General features: G+C 36.8%; 1 protein-coding gene across 2 annotated transcripts in view; it reads left to right on the top strand.

The window, feature by feature from the left end:
• Positions 1–12155, top strand: part of TBC1D4 (TBC1 domain family member 4) — a 203388-nt gene that overhangs the window by 161034 nt on the left and 30199 nt on the right. For both annotated transcript variants that reach the window (XM_065901626.1, XM_065901627.1), the window contains 2 exons: positions 9586–9743; positions 11866–12075. In XM_065901626.1, the coding sequence (XP_065757698.1) occupies positions 9586–9743; positions 11866–12075 (368 nt within the window). The remainder of the gene's footprint in view (positions 1–9585; positions 9744–11865; positions 12076–12155) is intronic.

Below are 12155 nucleotides of genomic sequence, written 5' to 3'. Positions count from 1 at the left end.
GATAATTTTTGAAATTCTGAATTCTTACCATCTTGCAGATTCTCAGTGGGATATTCTAGCCTTTGGAAAGCAGTGGATTAAGCTGGAAATTCTCAAGGGGTTGTTGTTGGCTTAGAATTTTCTGAGATTCATTTTTATGTGCAGCTTGAGCCATTCTTTTTTATTGCTGTATAGTATTCCATTTACTTCATCACAATTTATCCATTCTCTTGCTAATGGATATTTGGATTGTTTCTATTTCTTGATAATTGATAATTCTTGCAGTCAAGGAGAGGAATATGTGCTGTCAACCAGCCTGCATGCCACTAAAATCTTCTTGGGTGTTCTTCTGGCCTCCTTTCTTTTAAGCATATGGAATTCAAAAAGTTAGTATAATTAGGCAATGTGCATTGACTTGTTAAATTATAATAACCCTTGAATTATCTCTGAATGTCTTTTGTCCGTGTATGTCAAGCTTTTTTCATCCCAAGGCATACAATTAATATTGGATTAATAAAATTTTGAATCTGAATTTCCCTTTGAGTTTGTACAAAATTATGCTGAAATATTGAATTTCTATTGAAGAAAGTTGACAAAGAATTGATTTTAAAAGGTTTTTACAGGATCAGCCTTATGTGAGAAGAAGAAAGTCATAAAAATTGCATTATGTATATGGAATATGCAATGAATTTAGAGAACGATAGTTTAGATAATTGAGAACCCATAAAACATTTTACACGTTAACATTAAAAATTTAATGTTCTATAGTTCTACCTATTGATAAGAATACAGAACTTTCAGTGATACCCATTTTCAGTTTCCTGCTATTATGTTAAAGACAACATCTGGAGAATTCCTGTTTTCTTCCAGAAAGAGAACTGTGTCTGAAGGTGACAATTAGGGACAGTCACCAAGAAGGTCAAGGATTAGCTGTGAATAGGTTATAGAGGACAAAAACAGTGACTATAAAAGATTATTATAGTTGTTAATTTCTGCTAAAGTGTATGTATTATTCTTGTGCCAAGCTTCCCTTAACCCTCTACACCTCGTTCTGTTAGGAGCATATTGAAGTCAGAGGGCAAATATTTAATTTTGCATTGAAAAAAAGGTCCCTCTTTGTGGTGATCTTATTTTAAATGCTATATCTAGACATGTGGAGAACTTTTAAGTTCATAGGATCATTAAAAACATCCTATCTTCTGAAATTTGTAGTGTTTTCTTGGTTCTGAGAAATTCTAAAAAGTCAGAGAGCACTTTCTGGTGTATTTTTGTTTTCTTTTGGTACAGTGTTTTGTAATTTGACAGCTTAGAATCAGTAGGCCAAAAAGACACTTAAAATTTCATTAAAGATTATGCCAGTTGTAAGCATCTGACTCCATGGGTTATCACAGAGTGAACATCCCACATCACTCCACTCAGTCAACACATGGAATGCTGCCTGCACCCTGGCAGCTCCTCCCGTTTTCCCACGCAATCTCTACCCCTCATCCTGACCTCAGATACCATAGTTTAGTTTTGCCTGGTTTTGAACTTTCTATAAATGGGATGATACAGCATAAATTCTTTTATATCTGGCTTTTTTCACTGAATAGTGGTTTATGAGATGTATTCTTTTATGTGTACTTCAGTTTATTCACTTGTATTGCTGACTAGTATTTCATTTACTACATCACAATTCATTCCTTTTCCAGTGGACATGTAGGTTATTTCTAGTTTTTTGGTTTTTATAGAGTACTCTCCCTGGATAGGGGTTTCCCAGGTGACTCAGTAGTAAAGAATCCACCTGCAAATGCAGGAGATGCAGGAGACACGGGTTCTATCCCTGGGTCGAAAAGATATCGTGGAGGAGGAAGTGGCAACCCACTCCAGTATTTGTGCCTGGAGAATTTCACGCACACAGGATCCCGGAGGGCTACCATCCATGGGATCACAGAGTGTCGGATGCCACTGCGTGCCTGAGCATGCACGCACGCTCCCTGGATATTATCCATGTCTACATTGGTACATACTTGTGCATTGTTAGTAACTATCTACACAGTAGCAAAATTGTTGGACAGAATTCACTCTTAATAGGTTTATTTAAATAGTCACTTTGACATAAATTTACTACAGCCTTGGAGAGAGTTTTTTTTTTAATTAGTGTTATAAAATAACTTCAGATTTATAGGAAAATTGCAAAACTATTATGGAGAACTGCTAACCCTTTATCCAGATTCATCCATTTTTAACATTTGCCACATTTGCTTTATCATTCTGTTTCCATGTATACATGCATACATATATGCATATATATTTTGTTATTCTAAGCCATTTGTGAGTAGATTGCAGATAACATGTCCCTTTGCTCTGAATCCTTCAGTGTGTGTTTGCTAGAATGAAGATATTCAAGAATGTGGCTTTAAGCCAGGAATTTCTGAACTCCTACATCTCTCATTATCACTGGTTTCAGAGAAAACATCATATGCACACAATTACCATGATATCTGCAACTATTCAGAATAGAAAGGAAGAGGTCTATAAAGCTATGTAATATAATTTTCTTTTCACTTGGGTAGCTCATCTCTTATTAGAGGCATGGTGTGGATCTGTAAATATTCATAGTTAAGCATTTAGAGTAGGTTAGCACATAGGTTAGCAAATACTATTTAAAGAGCATGATCATTTGAAATTTGAAATTCAGATTAGGCATCCTTCTCCAGGACCACTATTTTGAATTATTAAAAACATGTAGATTATTGTTGTTAAGCAAGCTGAGAAAAAGAAGCCAAGATATTTTTAATATGGTTTACTTAGTAGCAGGGTCATTTGTACAGCAGTGAAATGCTAAAGGAAAGGGAGTACATATATGTTTTGTTTTACCTTACTTCAAGTTAATTCTTAAAAATTTAATGTTATTTCATTGTGGGGTAGCTGAAATATAATTATACATAATCAGATGGTATATTTACATAACATCCATTTAGCAAATATAATATATCCTTTTATAAACAAGCATCTGTTTCCTTCTTATTGTTGCTTCTCAGCTTTTGAGCCTATATTTAAAAAATATTTATATTGAAATTCACTGGTCAAATGATAGTCATTACATCTACTTCTAAAACTTTTCAGTGACAAAATAGGTTTTTGCTGACAAGTACTTTGTGGTATAGTTTGGTTCTATAGTTTTCTCATATTATCTGATAAAAATAGTGTAATTACTCATGATACAATATTGAAATTATTTGTATTATATTGATGTCTTATGGGAATGCCTTTTTATTCTAAATCCTGGTTTTGGACATCACTCTTTTTCTGTGCTAATGCTGTTCCTTGTTTTCCTGTGGTACTAGACAAGACACTGCTTCAGAATCAAGGTGATTAGAGGTCTAAATAAATTTATTAATTCTTCCAGCTGATTATTACCATTCATTTAAAAATCAGTTTTGGCTGTCTTCTCCATGCATGCCATCCTTCCAGTGATGTGAGGGGGATATAGTAGGGGAAAAAATGACTCCTGGTGTAATCAAAGATTATGAATGATCATATAAAAGATTGATTGTAAACAAGTCCTGTTTCTACTCTGTTCCACATTGACATTTCCTTAGGACTGTGCTGTGGCCTTCAGCAGAGATTAATTCAAATTTGGAACTAATGGAAGTAAATTAATTTGCTAGTTTGGAGGTACATATGTACATTTAAGGAGTTTATTTCAAATCCCAAGTAGATGCAGAAATAAGAATCCTAAAAGAAACTTACTCATAAAATCAAATCTGGTTTTCACTGAAAAATATTCTTAGTCTATTTCTGTTCATCTTAATTGCTGGCACATGGGTTACTTTGAGACACTGCTGTGGCCTTCCAAACCTCCCACTGGGCTGGACGCAGGAAAACACCTACTTCCTTTTTATGGAAGTCTGACCACATCTGTGATGACATTTCTTCCTCCTGACACACATGCTTTTTGTGGTAAATGTCCAGAATCACTGCTGAATGGCTTAACTGAAATGATTATTCTTTCCTAGTTTCTATGCTTTGCTCATATCACAAGCCCAGTGGAAAACAGACATTCCTGTCTTCCTGTTGGGGTCACTGACATTTAGATTTCTTTCTAATGGGAGTTAAAATCCAGTATAAAAGATTGGGCTAGCATGAGATGTTCAAAGAGAAAAAATTATTTGGGGCCACATTGATAAGATAAAAAGTGACTGAGACTTTTAATTGACCTACATTTTTTAATGGTTGCATGTAAGGCCATTTCAGTAATACTTCTTATCTACTTCCAAAAGCCCAACAGAAATGTTAAGATTTTCTGTGTTCTTCTACAAGGTTCTACTATAGGTATGGAGCTAGGTCTGTGTTTTACCTTAGTGGTCATCTGGCCTATTATTTTATATATGATTAGACTGAACCCCAGAAATATTTAATATCTTGCTTGATATAATTTATATAACATTAAGTTATAAGAATGTGAGTAAGCAAATGAGCTCTCCAGAGATATTTTAAATTCTAATGCAAAGAACTTAATTAAAAAAACTTTTTTCATTCAGTATATAGTTTAGGAAATAAAATTCTTTGTTCTTGTTCTTTTTTTGTTTTACACATTGATGAATCTATCTCATTTGATTCAGCTTAATTGATTTCCACTCAATTAGCTCATTCTGTTTTATTTAATTAGTGAAAATATTCCATAGGATGATAGATGGGTACCCAGTTGAAACCAGGGTTTACATAAGCTGTTAGTCCACCTAAAGTAATTATGAATTAAATCGTACTATGGGCCTTGTGGGAAAAACTCTCAAATTGCAACACTGTTATTCCATGCAGCCTTTCTTGAGGCATTTACAAAGAGAAAGGCTTTTCAGATTTCTGTTAAATGGTTTTCTTTTTGTTGTTATTGTTTAGTGGATTAGTTGTGTCTGACTCTTTTGTGACCCCATGGACCTGCCAGGATCCTCTGTCTATGGGATTTCCCAGGCAAGAATACTGGAGTAGGTTGCCATTTCCTTCTCCAATATATGTTGGTATACATATTAATGTGTTTCTATTTGATCCTCCTATTTAAAAATAAAAAAAGTGTTTACATTTTGAAATCCAATGGTTTCAAAAGAAAATGAAGTGAGACATTTACATAAATGAACACATAATATAATATAATACTCTATATTAATGTAAAATGACATTATTCCATTTAAAAAAAAAGGAAAGGGAAGTACTGTCCTAAAGACTTAATGCTAATTACAGACTGATTTTTTACCCTAGAAATACAGGGGAACCTGGGAGTCCTGGCAGCTTTATTTTTATGAACCAATAGGGCTTTGTCTGAACTAATGCAAAGGGTATTCACCTTGGCATAATAAACTACAGAGCCTAAGTGTCTGGATTCTGGATTGCCTGGGTTTGAATCCTGACTCCCCCACTATATCCCTGAGACTGTGGGTAAATGATTTAGCTTCTTTCTGCCTCAGTTTTCTCACTAAAAATAGGAATTATAATACCATCTACCCCATAAAGTTGCTGTGGGGTTGAAATGAGTTCATACTTATGAAATGTCTTGAACAGTGCCTGGCATATGGTATGTCTATTTGTGTTAGCTTTATTATTACTATAAAAAAAATACCACATGTTGTTTTGTTTTTAATTTTACTCCAAAGGTGGACATTGCTTAGGATTACTTAAAGGAGAAATTGAAGTGAAAACTAATTTTGTAGCAAAAAACAAACAAAAATTAAAAACTTCAAACAAAAACTTACCCCCTCAGCCCAGTGAAGCTTCCAAAGTGAGATAAAGAATTTTTTAAAAAAATATTTTCTTTTCACCTGTGGTTTTGGTGACATATTTAAGGAGCTTTAATCTAACTCAAAATCTTGACGATTTACTCATATATTTTCTTCTATGAGTTTCATAATTGTTTTGCGTTTTTTAATTGAAGGATAATTGCTTTACAGAATTTTGTGGTTTTCTGTCATATATCAACAAGAATCAACCATAGGGAGATTAAGAACTTTGATGCACACGTTTTTTTTTTTTTTTAATGTTTCATCCTTGATTTTATTTTTATTTTTATTTTTTTAATTTATTTTTCTTTTATTTTATTTATTTTTTTTAGTTGGAGGCTAATTACTTCACAACATTTCAGTGGGTTTTGTCATACATTGATATGAATCAGCCATAGAGTTACATGTATTCCCCATCCTGATCCCCCCTCCCAGATGCACACGGTTTTGATTCTTAAAATTACTGCCATAGGAAGGTTAGGTTGCTGATTAAATCTGAATCAAAAAGTAAACTGCCGTAAGTTGCACATACGCACTGCCTGTTGAAACCTTTTTCTGGACCTGGACTTCTGGATACACGTTTTTCTTGGTAGATGAAGCACGGCAATTTTTGCCTTATCTCGGCCGCCAAACTGCTTTTTCAGGATGTCGTTTTCTAGCACATGATAAAGGGTCAATGGTCTGTTATGTAAGTTCTTCCTTTTCGTATAACATTATCTTATATTTTGACGGTTAATTTTTGGCTTATTAAATTCCAGACAAATGAGCAAAATGTGTCTTTTTGGCAGTTTGTTTGCATTACAGAATTTTAAGCTTTAGATGTTATGAAATTTTTAAATTTGTAACAGCGAGCTGATATAAGGGTACATTATGCACCAGTTTTATAACCTATTCCCCCCAAATTGTATATTTTACAGGAAATAATGAAAATGACATGGGTTCTTCTCAATTGTACTTTTAGTACTACCCAGACACTTGCTATGTTATTAACACTGAATTTGAAAAGATCTTTTTAATTCCAGCATTAAAATACAGAAGTTTCAGAATCCCTTTGCTTTGGTTTATTGTAATTTTGTTGTTAGATATACTGAATTAAAAGAAACTACTATTTATTGAAAACTTACCCTGTGAGGCATTGAAATTGTTGCTTTCACATAAGTCACTTAGCTTCCTAGGATTAACTTATAAATTGGGTACTCTTATGTCAATGTGTTACTATCTGGAAAAAAAGATGCCTTATGTTGTTTATTATGTATTGTCATTGTTAGTACCTACCATTGACACCTTAGTCTGTGCTTTTGGAAAATGAAGCTATTAGAACTTTTTGCCAGAAAAACTTGAAAATCATGACTATCAACGAAAGGTTTTAAGAAGGTAGATCTTTTATTTATTCCTGAGCTGTCAAGGAATTTATTCCTGACAAGCCAAGCCAATATTTTTTGTCCATTTTACTTAACCTTCTGAGTTCATGTTTTTATGGTTTTACAGTATCAATCTCCAATAATTTGGCCACCTGATGTGAAGAGCTGACTCACTGGAAAAGACCCTGATGCTGGAAAAGATTGAGGGCAGGAGGAGAAGGGGACGACAGAAGATGAGATGGTTGGATGGCATCACTGATTCAATGAACATGAGTTTGATTAAACTCTGGGAGATAGTGAAGTCCAGTCCATGGGGTCACAAAGAGTTGGAGACTGCTGAGCTACTGAACAGCAACAGCAATATCAATGTATCCCACAGATATTTGTTGAGTTTGTTGTTCAGTTGCTAAGTCGTGTCCAATTCTTTGTGACCTCATGGACCGTAGCACTCCAGGCTCCTCCATCCATGAAATTTACCAGGCAAGAATACAGGAGTGGATTGCCATTTCCTTCTCCAGGGAGTCTTCCTGCCCCAGAGATTGAACCCGCGTCTCTTGCATTGGCAGTCGGGTCTTTACCACTGAGCCACCAGGGAAACCCCTTTTATTGAGTGCTTACCATTAATTGCCAGTTGCTATACTAGGAGCTAGAGATACATCCTTGAGTTGGGCATTTAGCATACAACTGCCAAACCGTTATACAAATAGGGTTATACAAATGAAGATACAGGGTACATTAAGAGTGTTTCTTAGGATATAGCTATTATATATAGAATGAATTATATAGTTCCCAAAAGGAAAATATTGAATTAAGACTTTCCAAAGGGGAAGTAAAGGTGGACATATTCAGTCAGTATTACAGAGAGTGGTGAACTGTGGACACATATTAAGGTTATGACATTATCCAGGATATGTAACAAAATGGGCTTGACTCTACCGGGATGTGCACCAGCTACTTCCTGAAGTATCATGGTACAGCGTGTCACTTGCTGTCTGTGAACTAGCTCAAAAGTATGTCTTTTTCCTAACCTTAATTTACCTAATCTAGAAAGATAAATCAAGATTAGGAACAACTGAATGACCTGATAACTGTGAGTATGGATATGCAAAGTAAATACAAACACGACAGACAAGGCTGACTGGCTCTTCTGAATTCTGATTGTCTCAGACTTAGGGAGTTTGTTCCTCTGAGTATGTGAGTGAGGTGATGGCTTTTCTAGCTGAGTTTTATTTCTGCCCTAACTACTAACACTGCTTGGTTTCGTCAGAAATCTCACACCTTCACTTGTAGGGATCACCACATGCAAATATTGTTCATCATTCTCAGGAAGCTCGGAGACTTTAAAATGTAAAAGAGCAAAATATTCCCACCACCATGAGTGGCAACAGTTATTGCATGGTGTTTCAGCTGCTAACATAATTGGCCTCAAAAGTTAAGTTTGAGTCATAATGACCTTTAAAAAAAAATGACCTTTTCCTGCAGATAGCCCCAGCAGAATTTAGAGTACTCTTTTCTAGAAAATGAACTTCTTAGAGCAGACCAGCATTACTGTATATTCATATTACAAAGCATTAAGGTAGAAAGATGTGACATCCCCAACTGCCTGCTTCACCTCGCCCCCTCAGGAAAGTTAAGGAAGGTGATTCTACGGTCAAATAATTTAAGCAAGTTAGGGAATTTCTGTATACCATTTGCCTTTGGAGAGTCACAGGGCATACCTGTGAAGTGAAGTTGCTCAGTCGTGTCTGACTCTTTGTGACCCGGTGGACTGTAGCCTGCCAGGCTCCTCCATCCATGGAATCTTCTAGGCAAGAGTACAGGAGTGGGTTGCCATTTCCTTCTCCTAAGAAGGTCTCTAAGAAGTCCTGCTCTAAAGAAATCTGTTTAGTATTTTAAAATGCAATCTATCCAGTTGATTTGGCCACACTTTTTTCTTTAATATATCACTTAACAGTAATCCCAAGATTGACTGTCCTGTCTTTGTTCAGGTTACTTTCCATCATGATCCAACTATTGGTGGTTAACACTTTCTAGATGGATTGTAACAGTTACAGGCAACTAGAAGTTATCTTATCAGTCCATTCTATAAAAGCTATAAGAAAAGCTCTTTATGATCTTTTAATAAAGTATGTACAATGTTTAGAATATACTACTAATTAAAATTCTTTTATCAAGTGTTGAGGTCATTAGCTAAGCAGCCTTTGCTCCTCTGTGTAAGGGCTTCTATTGCTCAGGATAGAACTTGGAGAGGTTGGCTCCTATGGAAAGAGTAGAAACAGGCGAGCTTCGGATAGGTGGGCTGTGCCTGGACTGCACCCGTCCCGGGATGTCGGGGCCTGGTGATCCGTGTGCCTCGCGATGCATCGCTCCATGTTGCCTGTGGCTTGTGCTTGCTCCTGGTAGACCTTGTGAATGGCTTGCGCTACCGTTTTGTTAGGAAAGATCACCACCCAGTTTCCTTTACAAGTTATCTATTTCTGTGCTTTCCACAGCGATGGAGAGGGGAGAAAAAGGACCTCGTCCACCTGCAGCAACGAGTCCCTGAATGCCGGAGGAACGCCTGTGACTCCTCGCCGAGTTTCCTGGCGGCAGCGCATCTTCCTCAGGGTCGCCTCGCCCATGAGCAAATCCCCCTCCGCGATGCAGCAGGGTTCGTTCACCAGTCCCTTACCCCCACTACTTGGGAATGGACGGCGATGCTTTTTGTACAGAGAGTTAAGTGATTACAGTAGAGAAGTAACGTCTCTTTTTTACATCCCAGATAGTGGATATCGAGATGGTCAGGTATCATTAGAACTTGTTAGACATAGTGAACGCTGTTGAATGAATGAAGGAAGGAAGGAAGGTATTTCCAAAACCTGTCTGGGGGCCTCCTTCATCAGGCAGAGGGAACTAGTGTAGTGATAGAAAAAGAAGTCGGAGATCTTTTTATTTTTGGAAAAGCAGCATTGTTTTACGAGTCACACATAAAACAAAGTCACATAGAATGATAAGGAAGTGGATGTAGGTACGCTCGGCAGCCAGCAGCCAGCAGAGAGCCCCTGCAGCTCTCTTTCCATATTAGACCTATAAGAAGTTAAAGCAAAATATACGAGGGGGTAGAGTAAGTGTAACAAGGAACAGAAAGATTTAACAATGATGAGAACACTAAAATAATACTAAAGAGAATTTGAGAGAGAAATGAATAAATAACTTTCATGGGACGTTTTAACATACTCCTCTCTTTAAATCTAGAGAAATTAAATATAGATAATATTTGAGAAACACAACTGAACAAGCTTGATCGGATATTTGAATAGAACCTTGTCATCTATAGAGAAAATTTATTCATTTTCAGCACACATGGAATAGTTGTAAAAATTATTTATGTACTTGGCTGTAAGATTTTAAAGTGAATTCCAGATAATCTTGATTATTCATACTATATTCTCTAATCACACTGCAGAAGGAAGAAAGGAAGGAAAGGAGGAAAAGAAGAGGAAGAATTAGAGGATAACTAAAAAATTTCATGTGTTTAGAAACTGAAAACTTTTTTTCCTAGAAACTAGAAGGAAGAAAATATGATTGGAACCCTATGTGTCAAAATTGAGTGGTATTTAGAGGGCAGTGCAAAATCAAGAAAGCAAAATTCAAATGTACTAAGTTTTAAATTCATACAGTAAGATTTTTTAAAAATTATTAAGGAAGTAAATAATAAAAGTAGGGAAGAGGTCAATTAATAAAGAAAACAACCCAAGAAAACAACATTTCAGGAGGAAAAATTAACTCTGCTGGGGTGGTCAGAGAATGTTTTTCAATAAATTTAAGTATTTTATTTAAACTCATTGCTGGGAGAAGCATCTTTGGAAAAGAGGGACCAGAAAAGCTCTAGAGTCATTGCAGAGGACTTTGTGGGTCAGGAAGTCATGAGGAAATCAGCATCATGAGAGCAGAGGATGGAGGATGGAGACAAGAGGTTGGAAAGATTGAGGCCAAAGTCTGAAGCAATCAATGTGCTATTCCCAGGAGTTTGGACTTTGGGATATATGCAATCATTGAAATGTTTTAAGACACAGAATCATGCTTGTTAATAGGAAAATAAATTGGTAACAGTGCAAAAGATGGCCTGGAATGGAGGGTGAGAATGAACTCCGGAAATTGGGTAATAGTGTTGCAGGGACTTCCTGAGTGGCTCAGTGATAAAGAATCCACCTTCCAAAGCAGGAGACATGGGTTCAGTCCCTGGGTCAGGATGATCCCCTGGAGAAGGGAGTAGCAACCCACTTCAGTATCCTTGCCTGGAAAATCTCATGGACGGAGGAGCCTGGAGGGCTACAGGTTACAAAGAGTTGGACATGACTGAGTCCCTCGTTTCAGGAGTGTGCAGAGTTCTGAGCCAGGCTGTGCCCAGAGTCACTCAGTTATTTTTTGTTTTGTTTTGTTTTGCACACTCAGAGAATATACGTAGATGTAGTCAATTGCGGAAGTGTTGAGCCCTGGGGAAAGGCCAGGTCATTTTGGAGCACCTATCTTATAGGTCATTTTGTGCGGAAAGAAGAAGTAGTGACATCATAGATGCTTTCATTTCACCAGAGAGGGAAATCTGAAAGGGGAATTCAGTCTAGTGAATTGACTCAAATCATTAGTTCCAGAAACTGACAGTTTGCTGGGAGGGCAGCTTTGTGTACAGATTTAAAGGTGGAACACAGGAGGAGAAAGCGTCAAGTCCAGAGAGAACTTGTGTGGTCTGGGTTACGACTTTGGAATGCCTCTCACTGTTTTCTTCTCTGCAGATGGCCTGGACAGGAGTGAGCTGCTGCCTCTGTCCCCTCTTGCTCCAACCATGGAGGAGGAACCGCTGATGATATTCATGTCTGATGAGGAGGACCCAGAAAAGGGTGACGAGAGAAACAAGTCGGAGGAACTGAGGTGTTTGTGGAGAAAAGCTATACACCAGCAGATCCTGTTGCTTCGAATGGAAAAAGAAAACCAGAAACTTGAAGGTTAGCTATTCAAACGGGGCTAGAGGGCGTGACATGATACTGTAATTTAAAGGTGTAGTTTGTTAATACTCTCCCCCACA

The sequence above is a fragment of the Muntiacus reevesi genome, chromosome 11 (genome assembly GCF_963930625.1).
Source record: "Muntiacus reevesi chromosome 11, mMunRee1.1, whole genome shotgun sequence".
NCBI lineage: Eukaryota > Metazoa > Chordata > Mammalia > Artiodactyla > Cervidae > Muntiacus > Muntiacus reevesi.
The sequence above is the reverse complement of the archived record's forward strand: the minus strand, read 5'-3'. Positions and strand labels throughout refer to the sequence as shown.